Source organism: Rhizoctonia solani, chromosome 14 (assembly GCF_016906535.1).
Source record: "Rhizoctonia solani chromosome 14, complete sequence".
NCBI lineage: Eukaryota > Fungi > Basidiomycota > Agaricomycetes > Cantharellales > Ceratobasidiaceae > Rhizoctonia > Rhizoctonia solani.
The window spans coordinates 1,144,822-1,162,895 of NC_057383.1; the positions used below are offsets into that span (position 1 = coordinate 1,144,822).

General features: G+C 48.9%; 7 protein-coding genes across 7 annotated transcripts; 4 read left to right on the forward strand and 3 right to left on the reverse strand.

Moving 5' to 3' along the window:
* Nucleotides 1–2,253: 2,253 nt before the first annotated feature.
* Nucleotides 2,254–3,065, reverse strand: RhiXN_10985 (paired amphipathic helix protein SIN3; the record flags this gene model as incomplete). The annotated part of the gene is made up of 4 exons (XM_043330800.1): nt 2,254–2,448; nt 2,516–2,620; nt 2,676–2,901; nt 2,953–3,065. 4 exons carry the CDS (start codon nt 3,063–3,065, stop codon nt 2,254–2,256), a joined length of 639 nt encoding a protein of 212 aa, XP_043186145.1.
* Nucleotides 3,066–4,005: 940 nt separating this feature from the next.
* On the forward strand, nt 4,006–6,122 carry RhiXN_10986 (N-terminal C2 in EEIG1 and EHBP1 proteins; the record flags this gene model as incomplete). Its single annotated transcript, XM_043330801.1, has 6 exons — nt 4,006–4,362; nt 4,416–4,603; nt 4,662–4,750; nt 4,802–4,887; nt 4,941–5,255; nt 5,733–6,122. The coding sequence occupies 6 exons, from the start codon at nt 4,006–4,008 to the stop codon at nt 6,120–6,122; spliced, it is 1,425 nt and encodes a 474-aa protein (XP_043186146.1).
* A 969-nt stretch (nt 6,123–7,091) lies between these two features.
* On the forward strand, nt 7,092–8,990 carry RhiXN_10987 (uncharacterized protein; the record flags this gene model as incomplete). Its single annotated transcript, XM_043330802.1, has 9 exons — nt 7,092–7,182; nt 7,241–7,279; nt 7,359–7,410; nt 7,481–7,601; nt 7,650–7,942; nt 8,016–8,025; nt 8,082–8,566; nt 8,622–8,719; nt 8,785–8,990. The coding sequence occupies 9 exons, from the start codon at nt 7,092–7,094 to the stop codon at nt 8,988–8,990; spliced, it is 1,395 nt and encodes a 464-aa protein (XP_043186147.1).
* An 846-nt stretch (nt 8,991–9,836) lies between these two features.
* Nucleotides 9,837–10,608, forward strand: RhiXN_10988 (GPI-anchored small secreted protein; the record flags this gene model as incomplete). Its single annotated transcript, XM_043330803.1, has 3 exons — nt 9,837–9,902; nt 9,956–10,303; nt 10,363–10,608. The coding sequence occupies 3 exons, from the start codon at nt 9,837–9,839 to the stop codon at nt 10,606–10,608; spliced, it is 660 nt and encodes a 219-aa protein (XP_043186148.1).
* Nucleotides 10,609–10,825: 217 nt separating this feature from the next.
* Nucleotides 10,826–13,350, reverse strand: RhiXN_10989 (molybdopterin-binding domain protein; the record flags this gene model as incomplete). The annotated part of the gene is made up of 10 exons (XM_043330804.1): nt 10,826–11,241; nt 11,293–11,700; nt 11,759–11,836; nt 12,015–12,300; nt 12,348–12,425; nt 12,487–12,692; nt 12,748–12,824; nt 12,880–12,918; nt 12,971–13,051; nt 13,106–13,350. 10 exons carry the CDS (start codon nt 13,348–13,350, stop codon nt 10,826–10,828), a joined length of 1,914 nt encoding a protein of 637 aa, XP_043186149.1.
* A 677-nt stretch (nt 13,351–14,027) lies between these two features.
* Nucleotides 14,028–15,029, forward strand: RhiXN_10990 (glyoxylate pathway regulator; the record flags this gene model as incomplete). The annotated part of the gene is made up of 7 exons (XM_043330805.1): nt 14,028–14,143; nt 14,195–14,267; nt 14,319–14,456; nt 14,510–14,587; nt 14,643–14,661; nt 14,716–14,923; nt 14,981–15,029. The coding sequence occupies 7 exons, from the start codon at nt 14,028–14,030 to the stop codon at nt 15,027–15,029; spliced, it is 681 nt and encodes a 226-aa protein (XP_043186150.1).
* A 1,519-nt stretch (nt 15,030–16,548) lies between these two features.
* RhiXN_10991 (uncharacterized protein) lies at nt 16,549–17,512 on the reverse strand (the record flags this gene model as incomplete). Its single annotated transcript, XM_043330806.1, has 4 exons — nt 16,549–16,809; nt 16,863–17,276; nt 17,330–17,442; nt 17,491–17,512. The coding sequence occupies 4 exons, from the start codon at nt 17,510–17,512 to the stop codon at nt 16,549–16,551; spliced, it is 810 nt and encodes a 269-aa protein (XP_043186151.1).
* Between the last annotated feature and the right edge of the window lie 562 nt (nt 17,513–18,074).

The window sequence follows — 18,074 nt, forward strand, 5'->3', positions numbered from 1 at the left end:
AGAGTCGGGCAAAGGAGGAGATGATGTGTCCAAAGTGCGTTCCCCTGCTCGGACTCTTTATGCGCCTCGTCTACCCCAGGTTTATGTCATTCTTCCACCCCATGGAGCAGTATTTTTCGAACAAAGTCATCCACCGAAAACTCCCTTCGGCCGTTGTGTCGACCCGTTTATCTCGGTGGATTTCGGCGAGAGAGAGGAAAGATAAGAGTGCCGAGCATTATTAAGCGATTTGGCGTTGTGTGCCTATCGCTCGAAACGGCCGAAATTATCTGATAAGATGATCATGAATCTCCGTGCTGGCTCCGTGTTATGTAACTCACTTTGTCTTGCTGGGCGTCATCGTTCTTGGACTTGAATCTTGAAAGCCGCTTGAGTAGCCGTTGCGACCTTATGCAAGCCTTACCTGATGCTATACACCAATCAAAGCATATGATGCCATTCGTAACCAAGTCGACTCGAGTTCTAGAACTTGGGCCATGGGGACCTGAATTTGGTGGAACAACGTCAATAGGGCGACCGAGCAGAGCACCGTAACAAAAAAAATCCCACGCACGTCTTCCCTAATCGCATGAAAAAGGATACGAGTGCCCATTACCCGTCGGCACACTCTCCATTCGTCAAACCTAAAAACAACTCAAACTCGATAGTAATATATAGCCCCAGGCGAAAACGACTCTATTTTTTGTTTTTCCAACTGAGGAAATGCGACATATGTCATTCGTTTGTCCTCTGCACATATACAGGCCTATATCGGGAAATAAGAGCTGGCAGAGGGCCCCACGTTCTAATTTGTATGCAAAGAGAGACAGACTCGCCTAGTGAAATTCGATAGACTATATCGCCTCATGTACATCTTACCCTCTCATGATCACCCTCTTACCCTCCCCATCGAGAGCGCTATATGAAACAAACAGAACATTAGGTAATTAATTCGTCAATCCCGTTCGGCAGAGCCGAGTGGCAACGGGCGCACCCGCCCTCGAGGCTTTGCCCAAACCCAAAAGAACCACTCGGACCTCGCAGCTACTTTCCTTTTTCTTCGCTCGAGGACCTGGCTCGAGTCTGCCTCTTTTCGCATTCGAGGACGGTCATTTGACCCCTCTTTCTCTCCCCAAGAAGTTCTGTCGATCGTTTGTCGTTCTTGTTCCGGAGAGCCATTCGCCCTAGCTCCTGTTTTCTTAATCGATGGAGAGGAAGGAGGGGAGGCATAAAATTTTCAAGAGGTTATAGTTCGAAACCCATACCCGCGCATACAGGCATGCCTCGACCTCGACCTCGAGAACAGAAATTCTTGGCCTCGTGTTTCCTTTTTTTAATGAAAAAGAAAAGATTGATCGATCCATGTGGGAGATAGACATGTCATATATTCAAGTCGAGGTATATTTACAGAGAGACATCCAAGATGTGTTTATAAACGGACTACACACCAGACCTATTTTATACCTCGAGAACTGCACATCAATAAATAACCCCCCCAAACAGAGGAAGATCATCACTTTACCCGATTAGGACTTGACAAAGCCGCCCGAAAGAAGTCTCCACCAACAAGTCGGCAAGGGATTTGACTATGCTTTACAAGGGTGGGTGGAAGGACCCGGTCGTAATTTGCCCTAGTGTTACGGTAGTGGCAAGTCCGTCGCCCATGGGTTCTAGCACATTCACGTTCACATTCGATTTCGGGGACCAGGTCCTCTTTTTTAGACGGGGAGCGGAAAGACCGCTTGTGATATGTGAACTCGCTCATGGTGGGTTGACGTCGGGATGGGTGACTGACATCGGAAATGTAAAGTCCTATCTTCTCGCTTCGTAGGTTACATGTTTGTTTTTCTGGACTTGTTCTTCACAAAAGTCTGCACACATAGAGTGCCCTCTGGGCTATTCAATACTCCACCCAAGATTGCCGTCTTTGTCTTCCTATTCCGGATCTGGGGACCTTCCACGTCCTCCCTTTCCCCACTCAACAAATTTGAAATCGGGCACCACCCCTAAGTAGACGAAATCGCATCACATCACAGGCGGAACGTAGCCGAAAGGAAAGAGGAGTTAATCAAGTTTTTTGCTTTAATTCTACTATATCTTTTTAACTATTCTTTACACAAAGCACAACAAAAAACGACAGCGGATTTTTTCCCAAATTAATAGGGTGGTTTTGGGGACGGGTAATAGCATAGAGTGTCCATAGACATAGATAAAAAAGGGGGAAAACCGACCGGAAGTAGGAAGAAAAAAAGAAAAGTAAGAGGGGGGGGGTAATCATGAGCTCCATTCGCCAGCGAGCGATACCTGGGGTTGGGATTGAGGCTGAGAGTCGATGGAGAGAGCTTTGAGGTTGAGTGTGCGGGGAAGGGGTGATCCGGAATCTTTAGGGGTTTGAACGCCCGTGAAAGATTCGACACTAGGTGAGGGTGAAGATTGGACAGATGAGCTGTCGAGTTCTTCATCTAGGTCCTGTTGGGAGAAGGAAGAGTATATAAGATTAGGTTCAGAGGCTGGGAGTAGGTTGACAAGGACGTACGGAAAGATCATCGCCCACACTGGACCATTCGCCTCTAAAGAAGGACTCAAACTCGGACATGAGTTCGGAATCATGTTGGAATAGTGCGCAAGTCTTGGTGTACATCTGTCATATGCAATGAGTACGGCCAACAGACCAACAAATAGGGGGGAATACTGACCTCGGAAACAGCCACCTCACCCCGCTCCACCTCGTTCAAGAGAGACAAAAAGGCGGAGTAGAGATGTGGGGCAGAGCGGGATTTTACGTAGCTGACGAAATCGAGTGCGGATGGACAGCAAGGCTGCTGGTCCTGGTCGGGCAGAAAGCTGCAGAAGTGATCAAAGAGATCATCATGGGAGGAAAAGATGGCCCGCATGTGGGTCATAAGATCATCGATATCGATCCTGCAAGGTGGGTTAGCGGGAGAGCAAGTGCAGGTCAAGCAATGCACTGACTGTTGCTTTCGGTACTCGGAGAGGACTACGACAAAAGCATCGTATACCCATGGCTCATTGGTGAATGTGTGGCGGACAGTGGAGATGAAGTCGAGTGCGTTGTCGTACTGCATGGTGCAGGTGCAGGGAAAGGATAGAGAGAGGAGAGAGAAAGTGGGGCAAGGTGTAAACGTAATCTGGACAACGAGCTGGCGCTGAACAATGACCGATTAAATCGATATACAAATGTATATAGGTATTAGTCTAGTCAGGCACAAGCAGTACGAGCAGTAGGTAGTGGTTGGGAATAAGAGAGAGAGAGGAGGACAGAGAGAGTCAAATAAACGAGGTGGGCTCAGGCAAAGGACCCCGGCAAGACCAGATTCATCAAGCAACGAGGCACGGACCTGCGAGAATGGGATAGGGATCTCGGGCTGATGAACATCACGTGATTGGATTAAATAATATTTGTGATAATGCCATATCAGGCCCTGGCGGTAATTTACAATGGGATGCCCAGAGATTTGATGCCTATTGGAATTGTCTCAGCTGTCGCCATGCCTTTGACACGCGTTTTGGAGGAGACCTGATCTGAGCGGACTGAGTGTTATACGCTTGCACTCTTTGCGACCACACTCTTTACGTCTTGCCCCTGTGCGATAGGACTTGCGCCTAGTGCGTTACTGACAGCGCCCAAGCTAAGCGCGCAGTAGCGATCATCCGAACGGGTACTGTTCCTCCGGGGATAAGTCTAGCATTATATCATTCCACTCTCGCTTTTAATCGTCATCACTCCCACTTTCTGTTTCCCACCCAACACACCATGGCCCAGCAGCACATTGGTCTGCGAGCCCACTTGCGCAACTACTTTGGACGACACGCAACGTTCAGTGTGCAAATCAACATACACGAGCTGACAAATGTCCCCTCGTCACCGGCGACTTTGCGTGCAGATGGCGGGTCAAGGGTGCTCAGTCATTGGTTAGACGAGACAGCTCCAGCGCAAAGAGTGTTCATTCCGGCTCGGCTGCATCGGCGGATATTGCTGTCCAGGTCCATCCCCCTTCGCCCCCTATGAACCCAACCACCGGCCGAGGCTCCGTGTCAACGACAGTTTCTCTCAATGATGGCTGGAGCTCACCCAGCGAGAGCAGCGATAGCAGACACACCTCTCTTCTCCACCCCGATGGCTCTGGTTCCATTGACCAAGGCTCCGACACTGAAGATGCCCAGCGGTCTGTGGCTGCCAGCACCAACTCTTCCACCGTCCATATGCCCGGCATGGGTCCAGGAAGGGGCCGAACACCCACAGTCGCAATTGCAGACCACACCGTGCGCTGGGACGAACTCGTAGAGATGGCCGTCCCCATGGGCATTGTCAAAGAAACCAAGGGGCTCATGCCGGCTGATTTAAAGCTCACAGTCGAACAGGTCAGTATTTATCCTACTTGGCCATTACGGCAACTCACCCTCTTTGATCGAAGGTTCCCCAATCACCTGAACATCTCGTTAAACCTAGAGCGGCGCTTGGAGTCGTCCGTATCAACCTCGCCGAGTATGCAGGCAAAGGTCCTGTTACCCGTCGCTACCTCTTGCGAGAAAGCAAAACGAACGCTACCCTCAAACTCACCATCCAAGTCAAGTGGTTGTCCGGAGAACAAGGCTATGTCGCGTGAGTACTCGTTACACATCGCGCTGGACGTCTTAGTTAATCCATACGGTATTCTTAGCCCTCCGCTCCAAAAGGCACAAATCATGGAAGGCGTCGCAGGTTTGATGTCACATGATCGTATTTTGCCCTCGGGAATGCGCACTCCAAGTAAGTTTACTCTTAATTCCTCTTTTGGGCCACTCCTGAATTGGTTCCTAGCTCGTGCCGCGGCATCTCCCACCCAGTCCTCCATCTCGCTCGCACCCCACAACACACCAGACCTCTTGTCCGCTCCAGGTCTCATCGTAAGTTTCTACCTGAGACTCGATTCGGTAGCCGACTAATTAGGATTTTGCAGCGCGGCCGAGCACCTTCCCTAAGTCGTACCCCAACCCTCTCCCACTCGCTCTCCCATTCGCGCTCTACAAGTCCTCTACCGTCTGAACGAACCGAACAAATCATCGAAGCACTCTTTAATCCCGTCCCAACTACAAATCCCAACCCTTCTCCATTCGCATACTATGCTCCCGCCAGACCACCGGTGCGAAGAGGAACAGCCAACCCTTCACCCGGTACTTCCGAATTGGGCTCGGGCTGGTCTATGATCAAAGCCAGGAAGAGGCTCAGGCGAGGGCCATATTGCAGGGCAGCACGGGTTCGAGTGAGGAGGGAGGTGGGTCCGTGCCGAGTGAACTTGGCCAAGGTGCCCAGGGATCAGGATGGTGGAAGCGAACGTTGGGTAAGAACGTGAGGAGGCCTACGGCTGTCTAGGTCCCCCTTCGCCAATGTGCCATGTGTTACATTCAAGAGTTTTGGACCAAGCTCTTCTCTCGTGATTTTTTTGGTCTCCATGATGCTACCTTACACCCCCTAGGTCTATGATATGTTCTTCTCCCGGGTTTGGAGGGTAATCTGTATATTAGTCATGCATACACACGTATAAGGCTTTTTTTCGTTCGTCGTTAATTCTCTTCTTTCTTTTCTTTTTTTGTCTCGCCGCTTTCACATTCGTTCTTTTTTCCTTTTCTTTTTTCAATGCTGTGCTGCAATCGACACGATGTATCCGTGACTTGATCTAGTAGATTTTTGGCCGCCAGTGCAATGGTCGAATAATATATCATATACTCAATGTTGGCGTGTGGTAGATCAGGGTGGTATGATGTCCAATAGCCCAACGGACGATCGCGAACATCCCATTCATTCCGATCCCGACTATCACCCAAAGCAATCCGAGTCCCAACGCACCCACTACCAAGTCGCACCCAAATCACACCTGCACAACCGGCGCAATACCCCTTTTCTGCTTGACCAGCATCCTCAACCTCATCCCTTCCTCGCCCAACCTAAAACAGTTGACACCCAAGAGGTACCCGTCCAGTCCTCCGTATTTATCAATCGTCCTCAGCGCTCGGGTCGTCACGCTCAACTTGACATGGTGCCCAGCGTTTCGGAGAACAGGCGTTTATCTGAACGTTGGGTGTCCATGTTCTCCGTGTCTTTTTCATCGAGTGAGGGACGTTGTTTCCGTACTGCTTCGTGAGACCTTCGAATAACCCCTGCGAGGCTCGTTTGAATGGGATTCCCGTTGATCGGGAGAGTGTGGGCAAGGTACCAAACATAATTTACTTATAATATTATGTTATGTACAACTTTTATACCATATAGACGTAATTAACACTCACAACGCACGGCTTGGGGGGGGGGGACGGGCCCAGAGAATTCGCTAAGAATCAAGAGCAGGGTCTCGTGATGCGTACGTACCGCCGAGCGCTTGAGTTGTCTGTGTGTCCCTTGGTTCGTATGCTCTTGGGGGACTCATGGATAATTGGTTCCGTGTCAAATTTCGGGCTTGGGTTCCGTAGGTCTGGAGGTTATACACCATGTGTCTTCTTTTCGATAGAACACCATTTTTGAATGGATGATGATGCTATAGGATATTGTGCGCTCGGATATCAATAGGTGGCAAACTCTCATTCCACAGTTGTCCCTGCTAAACTTGGCAGAATCAAGAGTAAGATCGGTCCGATAAGCTCCCAAACCCCCCTCATTCGCATACTTTCCAAATGAGGACTGGACCAACGCAGATCAGCATCCCAATACCTTTGTTCTTTGTTCCCTCTCTCTCTCGACTCTCTCTCTCGTCCCCCTTTCATCCATCGAGTGAGGCTTAAATATGCCGAATGTACCGAGTGTGGGTAAATCTAATAGTTTCTCCTCTCCCTCCATCTGTCCTGGCCTTGTTGTATCCACTATCGATTTCGCTCGTTACGGTCCCATCAAACTTCTTGTAGGTTCTTCCCCCGTTTAGGTACGTCCGTATATGGGTCGTTCTATATTTGCCACTCACATTCTCTCTGGCATATTCGGGTATATTTTAGGTTCCCATTCGTACGCCGCAACAAGTTCTGTCTTTCTCCCCCTTGGTCCCATCCTTGTCCTTTGGTGTGTGTACAGAGGGTGTTTAAAAAGCTCCAATTCTTCGTTACCTATGCTTTTTTCGCCAAACGAGATGTCTTTGCCTCATCCTCGATTGCCTGCGCGAACTACAACGTTTGATTATGAAGGGTGGATGCAGGCTCGACAAGAGCACAAGAATCACGGTCAGTTGTAATTCACCTCTCCGTTCTTGCCAAGGACTAAGAAACCCTCGTTGATTAGTCGTGTGTCCGCCTCCGCCCAAACCATCACCTCCCAGCAGTAAGTGGATCTCTCCTTCCTCCGAGTCTTGTCCAAAACAAGGCATAAAACATTTTTTTAACCTTTTAACTCCACCCAGGCACGTTCCTAGCCAATCCGCGTTGGGACACCGATATCGTCACCTTTTGCAGGTATGTTTTTTATACGCTCACCCCCTATCTTTGAGTTTCTTCATTTACGCCATGCCTTTAATTTCTCAAGCCATATCACACGAGATCCACACCTCGGCCGCGCCCGCGTTACGCAAATCCAGAACCGCAAGTCTCGCCGAGTTATCCTCGCACGAGTACATCTTGCTTTTCTTTTCGATCGGGCAGAGGGAGTTTGTCGTTCGTGTGGATGGGTCTGTCAAATCTGGTCCCTTTGAAAGGAGCAAGCTCCGCTTTCGGTGGGCGGGACGAGGCAGCGTGTGACGGTGTACCATGTCCCTACTCCAGGGGACGCAGCAACAACGACGGCAACAGCACCTTGGTTCGAACAAGATGGGAAACGTGGGTCTGAACTTGTTGCTTCTTTGACGACTTGGTCGAGCTTGGGCGCATCTGGTGTGAACTTTGTATCTCATCATTTGGCCACTGCTCGTGAGGGCTCGAGGGGCCAAGGGCCGAGTTTGCATGACGTAGTGAGGCTTGTCGAGACGGTTGTTTTGGAGCGCCCTGCAAGGTGAGTTGCATGTGATTGGGACTTAATGTGGGCCGGGGTTACTTACCTTTTTTTATGTGACGCCTAATTTTAGCTTTTTCAAGGTGAGTCCGGTCCAGGGTTGGATGTTCTTTATGGGAACTCATTTATACTGTATTAGGCTGCGTCGAGCTATGTTACATCCCGGTCAACCTTGTTGGTGATTTACAATTGCTTCCCGCACGACTTTGCTTGTTCGTTGGGGGAGGAAGAGGAATTGGTTCCAGCATCCATGTTGGAAGAGCCCGCGTGGGCCAGTTTGCTGCGGTGGTATTTCCCGTTTACGGCTATCGCACTGGTACTCTACTTCCTTGCCGTAATCGTCGTCCATGTCTGGGTCGGGAGACTACTTGCTTCGCCGATAGGAAACCGTGTGCTGGACGCGGCTCAGAGATGTATGCGCGACCCGACTGCACCTGAATGTGAGCTCCTAAACGTACATGACCCGGCATGGAAAAGTGCACTTCGCCTAATGTTGCATCTTGTATTGGACTTGCCGTTTCCCGTCGGGCTTCTTCATACCTGGTTATCATCCCTGGAATTAAGCATGGGAACACTCGTGAAACGGGTATCCACGAGATACCTCAACGAGTCCTTCGAGTCGGGGTGAGATCTCATTTACCCTTTCCACCGTTTTTCTTTATGCTAAACGCCATTACAGCGAGAACGAAAGAACGGTCAAGACTTGGCTCGGTACCTTTTCAAGACCTTGGTTCAACTTTATCGTTGGCTCGTGTCTTGGCTGTGTCGCTGGACTAGGTACGGTTGTCTCCCTCTGATAAGACCCTGCTTGCCCCCTTTTAGACTGAACCCGTATACCGCAGCTCTATTTCTCGGCATCCTTCTTGGCCACGGTGTGATCGCCATCCTATTATTTATCCTTTGCGTTATGTTTGGGGTCAATTACTTGCTCCCTGCTCTAGACGACGGCGAGCCTGCGTCCGAGCAACCCGATGACGGACTTCCGCTCGTGGATCGTCAGTCGCCTGCTGTGTATTCTTCCGAGCCGGGCCCGAGCTCGAGGGTGTAACACCGGACTAAAACCCCACCCGCCCTTTGTCTGTTCTTTGAGGTCGGACTTGTGATCTATTCCTTGTATCTAACTATAGGATTCACTTTCGTTAACCTATTCTTACATAGTAGCTTTATTCTTGTTGTTCGTTGTATACCATTACTACCACTCGGTGTTTTGTAACTATTTGTTGAATGGAGATGCATGTACCATACTCCAAGTTTTCTCCGTAACCGGCTGCCGTTCTGGCTCGAGCAAATTCCGTCCTCATTGGGGGCCGCAGTACAATAATATAAATTCCGGCGCCGCATTTGACAAGGAAGCGAGGGCGGGAGTGCCATTGATTGGTTCCGTGGTTAAAGATATCCGGTGTTGTTGATGGTTTGCCAACTCGGGCGGCACCTAATCTTTGGTTGGATTATTGTTGATCATGGCTGTGTTGGATCAGTTACCGTGACCTTGAGCAGAGTTGATATTTCTGTGCTCGTCTACCCCCTCAGCGCAAATGCACTCTACATTCATTCAGCCCGAGTGAGGACTAATAGCTACGCATGAAACACAACCCCGCAGGAAAGGCCCCTGGGGGTGAGGTCACACCGAATGACAGGACATCCCGCCCCCGGCTGCGTTGTATATTTGGCTTGGCTGACCTGACTGTCCCTGAGACGCATGAGATCGAATTTGCAATACGGTTGCTATAAGAAAAGGTTCCAACCGGCAGTTGTTGGACCAGATCTATTCTACCCTCTTAACTTTTTTCTGCGCTCTTGCCACCCTAGGCCTTGCTGCCTCACTCACATTCTCTTTCACCAACTCAAACACACTCTCTTTAAATCCTTTACAAACAAACTCAACCCAGACAAAATGCGTGCTTCCATCTTTGTTGCTCTTGCTGCCGCCTTGGCCCCTGCTGTCTATGCTGGTCCCTACGTGAGTTGGATGATATCCCGTTTGAGAACCAGCTTTCTGATATTATAAATTAGTTTACTGCCCCTGTTGCCGGGACCACCTGCACGGCTGGCCAGCCCTGCGTGGTCACATGGCAGGATGATGGCAAGGCCCCCGCTCTGAAAGACTTCGGTGATTGCTCTGTCGGCGTCTACGCTGGCAGCGCCCAACAACAGTCGTTGATCCAGAACCTTGCTATTACCAACGCACAAACTGCCTCCACTGTTCAGTTTATTCCTGATCCTGCAGCAGGCGAGGAGTCGACTGCCTACTTCATCAAGATGATCTCGCTCAACACTGCTGACCCAACCAATGCCATGTACAAGGCCACCGCCTACTCGGCCATGTTCGCCCTCAAGGGCATGACTGGTAAATTCAACTCGGTATGTCCCCACCCCCCCTTTTTTAGCGATTCTCTAAATGTTGACGTTTGCCTGTTTAGACTGTACAGGCTCAGATTGCTGGCACCGCTGCTTCTTCTACCGAAGTCATTCCTGGCGGTACTTCCACCACTGCCACCAGCTCCACCAGCTCCAAGATCAGCACCACTCACACCTCGACTTCTTCTACTGCTACCGGCACTCCCGCTAGCTCTAACAATGCCGCAACCAACGGCGCCGGCTCTATTGTTGTTGGTATGGGCATGTTTGGTGCTACCGTGCTCGCTGCTTTCGCCGGGGTCCTCTAAGTTCCATAGGTGTTCAACTTGTGTTATGAATAGGCGGGAACGAAGTCTTGTTGTTACCTAGTTATTGTTTACTGTTGAGATCTTGCTGTATCGGATTTAGACTATTTTTATAGTTGCATACCCATATCTGTCCTCGTGCTAATAGCGTGTATGGCTGAGATGAATTTTGCAACCACCAATTACATTCTCGTGCTCACTTCCATACAACTCGAGGTGATCAACGGCGGGATTTGCCTTCGAGTTCCGCAGAAAGTCGATCAATTTTCTCGTCCAAGACTGTTCGCTTTCGTTCCAATCGTCCAAGATACTCTTTGTCGTCCAACTTGGTTAATGGTATGACATACGAAAGTGCGTCGACGATCCTCTCCATGGCTGGTTTAGGAGCCTGCTTCTCCTCGACCGGTTGGTGGAGTACCGCCACGATGGGGGTAGCTATCGGGATAGAAGTGCCAGTCGTAAGCGACGCCGAGTCAGAAGCCACTGGTATAGATGGAGTCAAAGGAACAAGTGCAGTCGTCGGAGTCCCCGCAACATATTGGATCCTCTGAACCGCCAATTCGTTGACCGCCACCTGCACCAAAGTGCATGCCAAGCCAGCCGTCAACACGCCCGGAACAATAGCTCGTGCACCGCCTAGCCCCTATACTCTCAATAATCATTCACTCCAGTTTGTCTATCACTCACGTCGCCAGAAATTCAACCCCCCACCAGCGATCGCCCCCGCTACTCCAGTATCCAAAAGCCGGTCCCGTCGAATCATCGCGAGTTCATCTTGGTGCTCGTGCGCATATTTTAAATCGTTGAATTGCTTCGAGGTTATTCCCAATCGAGCTCGCCTCTGGGCATATTGCGATGTGTCGAGCGACAGCACGAGGGCTGGGCTGACTACGTATTCGCGCAAGGCTGGAACCCGGGAGAGGGGGGGGGGGCGTTGACTTCGGTGCAAAAAGCGCATAAACAGTCGGTTATAATGCGTACCGAAAAAAGTAAGCCCTGCGATCCCACTATTGATTCCTGCTGCGAATCCCATGAGAGCGGGAGATTGGGATTTGAAAAGTGCATAGACGGCCCCGCTCAGGGCACCCGTGCATGCTGAGCGATAAATGTGAACAAATGAGTTTGGTACGCGGGATCAAGTGAACTTACATACCCCGATTGTGCCTAATGACACGGTCATTCCTGCCTTTGGATCCATCGTGGTTGATTAATGGAGAAGAGGATTTGTCAGCTGTGATCGTAGGTTATATTAAACCTGTCATATGTACGGCAATATTGACATCTTAACCAAGAAATCCACAATAACAGTCAATTTTAATGGTCTTTTTCTACTACTTAGCCCCAATCGAAAGTAATCTCTATTCGAATTGTATTCTACAACTACGCCTTTCCGGGATCAACCAATTCACCCGAGACTTCTTTCGCGACCTCCAGCGCGAGCTCTTCCAACCGGGCAGAGTTCCTTCCTATCAACGAAACAGTCACTCCTTTTCCAACGGTCGGGTAGGAGCCCACTTGAATATCTTCAGATTTGACGCGCGCTTGGAGACTGGTTAGATATGGAGCAATATTCGATTCAGGTAGTCTAATTGAGTCAAGATAGCATGAATTTAAATGGAATGAATGGATGGCGACGAGTGAGTAAATGCATGGTTCTTGGTTGGCGAAAATTAAACTTGCAGCGATAGGACCATTCTACGATATGAACGTTCCGAATCATCAGGGAGAGATAGGAAAGGCACCACTCTGTCAAGGAGTTTTCGGAACAACGAAGGAACACCCGGAAGGACGTATAGTTTACCCTGTAGTCGTGAAACAGGCTGCCGAATCCATCCACAGAATTTAGAAACCTACTTAGGCTGTAAGGGTAGCTGAACTCACCACCCATAGGTCTTCGCATACGAACAGCGCTTCTGCTCCTGGCCCCTCGGGGAGGAGCGCCATCCGTTCACGCGCTGTGCGTTGTTCTTGTGTTTGGTTAAGGGTTTCGGGGCGGTGTTTACTCATTTCATACATTCGTTCTAGAGTCGGTTGGTGTAGCACAAGAGGGTTGTTGAATGCGACTCCCAGAGACGCGTATGTGATATCTGGCCCGTATAAGATCGATAATAACTCTCGGATGCATGGTTCAATGGTGCATACCATCATGAGTCGGACCAATTCCACCACTCGTCACGACAAAATCATAATTTTTGACCATCCTACGACTGGCCTCCACGCTGAATTTATGACAAGTAAGATCATGGAACCCAATGATAGCCAAGTCGCACTCACATTTCACCCTCATCATCGGCAATAACTTCGATCCGCTTCCTTCAGTATAGTAAGATATACAGATGATATGAATAGCACACCGAAAGCTTACAGCGCAACTCCCCGCTCAAAACAAAACTTGGCGAAATAATTCGAGTTGGAATCGTGCGTCTTGCCGTTCAGAATTTCGTCACTATGCGGTCCCATCTCATGCCATAGCCAGCGAAACTAATTTTGTTTGACGTACCCAATAATAAGACATGCAGCCGTCTTGATTGTCTTGGGATTGCCGTCCCCCACCGGAATAGGGGAGATGGGCAGACTTATGGGTGCCGAGGGAGGAGGGGTAAGTGTCACACGAGGGGGAGGCGAATTCGACATAAGTCTTTGCTTCTGGTATCTCACGGTACAGGAGGCAGGAGGAGAACTCAAGATCTGGCGGGTTGGCAGATAAGAATTTCTAAGGAGTGTTTGTAGGGAATTGTAAATCATGGCCGCGACCGGTGGGTATTGGCTAGGGATGAATGACGTATGAAACTGTCAAGGTCCTCCCGCTCCCGGATACGTCACGTGTTTCTCGCTCTGTTCTTGAATTTCTTGTTCAAGTTCCGACTTGGACGATATTCTATGCTATTATTTATTTGGCCTAGAAGATCGTTGTTCGACTCAGTTCACTATGCGCTAGTGCCGGCCGTTGGAGTCTGAGCTCGTGATTCGGCTTGTGGTCTGCCTTCCAGGGCTTCTCCGGCGGGTCACTCGCCACTCCGTGCATTCGCTACATCTCGAAGAATAAACTACCCTATAGTTACCGATAGATCCTTCAAAGACCTGACGAGTTCGGTGTCCAACTGACAGCGAGCCGCACTATCGTAAGCTCAACCGCGTTCCCACCGCCGTCCACTCCAGGACGCAAATACTTGATCACCGATTCTCCAAAGCTGCAAGCCGCAGAAACAGTAACCTTCGGTTCTATACGCACGGTCCGAACTCGTCTGAACGTCTCAATCCCTCTATGACCGGGAACTGCCAGTCCAAGTGCTCGTTATGGACAGGTTTAAATGTAGGACAGCAATTGCTTGTCGGTCCTCATCCCCTCATCGAGAGTTCCTCTCTTGTGTCTTAACTTACTTACGACCTAAACCACATAATAAACTTCGTCCGTAATCACAATGTCCGCTCCCATCACTTCTCAAACCCCCGCCGAGTTCAAGTCTAGGGAATCCTATGATCGCTCCCAGCCTGGATTTGCCACCTACAGACGCAGAATTGCCAACCCATCTCCTCTGTAAGATCCCGGTTGGATAGTAATCCGTAACTTACTAATCATTGATTGAAGTGGCTTGTTTGCCTTCGCTCTGACCACTTGGGCAGTTTCGCTCTATGCTGTCCAGACCCGCCATGTCAAGATTGTGAGTTTCATTATGAGTGACTATCGAGACGATCACTGAATTTTATGGCAGGCCAACCTCTCCTTGGCACTTGCACTTGCCCTTGGTGGTCTTACCCAACTCTTGGCTGCCATGTGGGAGTTCGTGACCGGCAACACTTATGCAGTTACTATGTTTGGTATGCTCTCTGGATTCTATCTCAGCGCAGGAGTAAGTTAGAGCCACTTTGCTCCGGACCTCTATCGTTAATTGGCATCTGTTAGACGATCTTCTGGGCCGGCAGCGGTATCGAAGATGCTTATGAGGGTACTGGAAGCTGGACCGACGCTCTTGGTATCTATGTATGTGCCTGTCTTCTCCTATTACGAATAATCTAACGATATTTTATTTCCTTAGTTCTCCGCTTGGTTCATCTGTATGCGCTATTATTCATATGATCCCCCATCTCTTTACTAACGGCCTTTTACAGTCTCTGTCGTCATGCTTGTCGCATCTGTTCGCGCTAGTGTTGTCATGACCACTCTCTGGTCTTCCATCGTCATGACCATCATGCTCGCTATGATCTCCGCTTTCGTCGAAGAGGTCAAGGTCCAGAAAGCCGCCGGTGCCTTTGGTATCCTTACTTCTGCTATTGCCGCCTGGGCTGGTGCCGCCGGTATCTGGACTAAGGATCATGCGTAAGTTCCCCCCATCTATTCACCGGTCTGGGGCCTAACAATGCTTGAACTCTCTAGATTCTTCGATCTCCCCACTGATTCTCACCGCCCTGATGCTGCTGTCTAAGGAATGCGCTTTACTCTTTAGGGTTTTTGTATTCTTTTATGATATTTCACGAATAATATATTCATGTAATAGCCATACCTTAGTATTAATGGCACCGCTCTTTGAATAATGTTTTAAACAGTATTTTACAACGACGTGCGGGAATAGTATGCGAAATTTGATGATCACTAATTGTCAGTGCGATAACACACGTATTTAAGCTGATTCGCAGGCTACGGTCTCGAATTCTGTGGAAATTCAAGTTTCATCTTCATGGGTCTCCTAGAACTCCAATAACTCAATTATCTATGCTGATTTTGCTAAGAGCACGCATAAAAGTAGCCTTTCGGACCCCAATGGCGATCATAATTACGTCTATGCGTTCGTGACCTAACACGGGGCTCGGCCCCAATATGGCTATAAGTGGATTAAAAGGCCTATGCATTAAGTTCAAGATTAGGAATATATGTACTCTACCAGATACTCGCAAAGTTAAAATGCACATGAGAAGTGGATTTTAACATCTTGTGCCTCGCGATCGCACATGTGCTTCGATACTATTCATGAGTCGGAACTTCGTGATATCGATAGTATTGTGCACTTGGATGACTCTTTTATTTCTTTTATTAATTGATCCCGCGCGCTACTTTTTTTCTAGTTTTGACTTTGAAAAGAAAAGAAAAAAAAACAAGTGGTGTGCATGCAAGTTCAAGACTCAAGCTGGGAGTAAGATAGTTACGGGCTCCAGTAGCTCCATATAAAGTTAGACATAACAGCGAGCCAGGATGCATATGCACAAAAATATCTCGCTAATACATGAGATCTAATCGAATGAAAATGGGGTTTGAAGGATGTTGACAAAGGTCAGCTTCGGGGTCTCGGCTGATGACTACCTAACGCGGATTCGGGTATCTCCCCAACTGCCAGTTTGTACTCTGCATGGTGGCGGCGGTCCTCCCCATGTAAGCGTGCCTGCACAAATCGGGAGCTTTTAGCGGGCGCTCGTGAGCGTATCAACCTGACTTGTTTATATCATAGCACATCTTGCAGAATTTCGTTTCAACCATTGGTATATACTTTACATTTTTTGAAAGAGCTTTGGCTAGAAGGTGTGGGCATATCTTACATGAGTCCAGACCTTTCGTTCAATGAGCAAATATAAATAGGTATACACTACGCTATTACTATCTGCGTCGTGCCCAGAACTCTCCCTCACGCATGGAGTGAGTATAAAAGTACTTCTTCTTCTTCTCGCAATCATCTCGGACTGTGTCAAATATGGTTCTTATCGAGTCAAAGTTAAAAGATTCGCTAGATTCGACGTTTGATGATAGCTGTCTGGCCAGCATTATTCCTACAGAACACCCCATTCGTAAGGCTGTTATCATCCCTTGGGATGAGAGGGTCGAACGCGATTGCAGCATCGCCAACAGCACACCATTGACTGTCTTTGTCCCCGTACGGCGATAAAAACGAGGACCCAGCTGCCGTACATTGCGGATAGCTCATGTTGCTACCTGTCATTGGCCGGTATTCAGTATCAGTGATGATCTTTGATATATGCAGTGTCTGCGTGCAGTAGATCCATAAACCCATCCAGTCGCCGGGCAACCTTCGCGGGGGCGTCACAGTCATCGGTGTGAAATACGACGACGCGCTTTTGGTCAGAAAGCTGAGAGCTGTACCACCACCCAGTTTCCGTGGCCTCGATAAGTGTGCGATAGTCTGGATCTACGTCTGTTGACGAAAAGACTGTATAAAATGCGATTAGACTATCAAGTCTGACTGTTTTTGCGCCAAGCTAGGAGAGCATCGTCAGAGATCAGTCACACGTGTTCAGAAACGCGAACCCACTTTCTGCGCGACAGTAGCCTTTCGTCCAGAGGCGTCGATGAGCCACTTCGCGCGCAGAGTATGTTCTTCACCGGATTCAGAACGCACAACAAGTGTCCATCCATTGGAGATCCTCAACACTGACTTAAAGTTTGCGTTGATCACCTTGGATGATACTGCGATTCCGTCGCCACAAAGCGAACGCACACAAGTCCGTAGCTGTTCGTCAAATGCAGCACGGTTGAGGTGCCATCCTTTACCAAAAGGATTTGTGGTCGCGGGTGTCTCCTGCAAATCCTGAGATTGCCATGCTGATGCGTTTGCCGTGCAGTGTGCATGTATGCCTGTTGCTGTGTCTTGTTCTAGGCGCTGTGCGATAGAGGGAGACGGATACTGTAAAAATCGTCTTGACTCTCCGGGCAATGATTCTCCTATCTGTAGCCCTCGACATCAATAATGGCCTACTAGAAGATTTGGACTTTGCCAACCTTGAAACGGGTTGAATTAGTGTTATCAATAAGCGCGAATGTAGCCTTCGGCGCTGAGCGCATTAGGGATAAAGTCGTGGCACACCCAGCGATACCGCCTCCGACCACAATAACTGGGACACTGTAAGTGAAAGCAAGGCTGGTTGAGGGATACTACACACCACCAAAGTAAGTCTCGTCCATTGAGGTCACCCTCCATTCTGGTGATGGCTGATCATTTATACCCACTTCCTGTAGTGACGTTGTGATTGACTGAGTTTTTAGCCAATGGAAGCAAACCCATCGATCGCTATTGTGGATCACTATAAAGGTTCTCGGGAGCGTTTGACTAGATGGAATCAAGGCACATGGCCGAATTATTTTGCTCCGTGCACACACTGCGCTTCTGATCCGAACTTTTGGACTACATATTTTGTGCCCTACATATCACAGAGTGATATTTTTGCATTCACCTTTCGAGGTTAGTCTTAAAATAGTGTTTTGAAATAAGAACTCAGTTTCGTATTCATAAGTGGTTCAAGTTCCCCGGAGACGAATAGTCAGATCTGAAAATAACTTCGTTTGTCTACTTCATTTATCCCAACTTGAATGGTGGATGCCAATATAAGTTTTAGATCCCCTACGAGCGCAACAGAGAATTCGAAACAGTCGTTATTTGATAATCAAGGCAAAGTACTCGAGTATTAAACAACCAAGCTGTGCGATTGACCTAGGCCTACCAACTACGAATCAGAATGCCACAGCG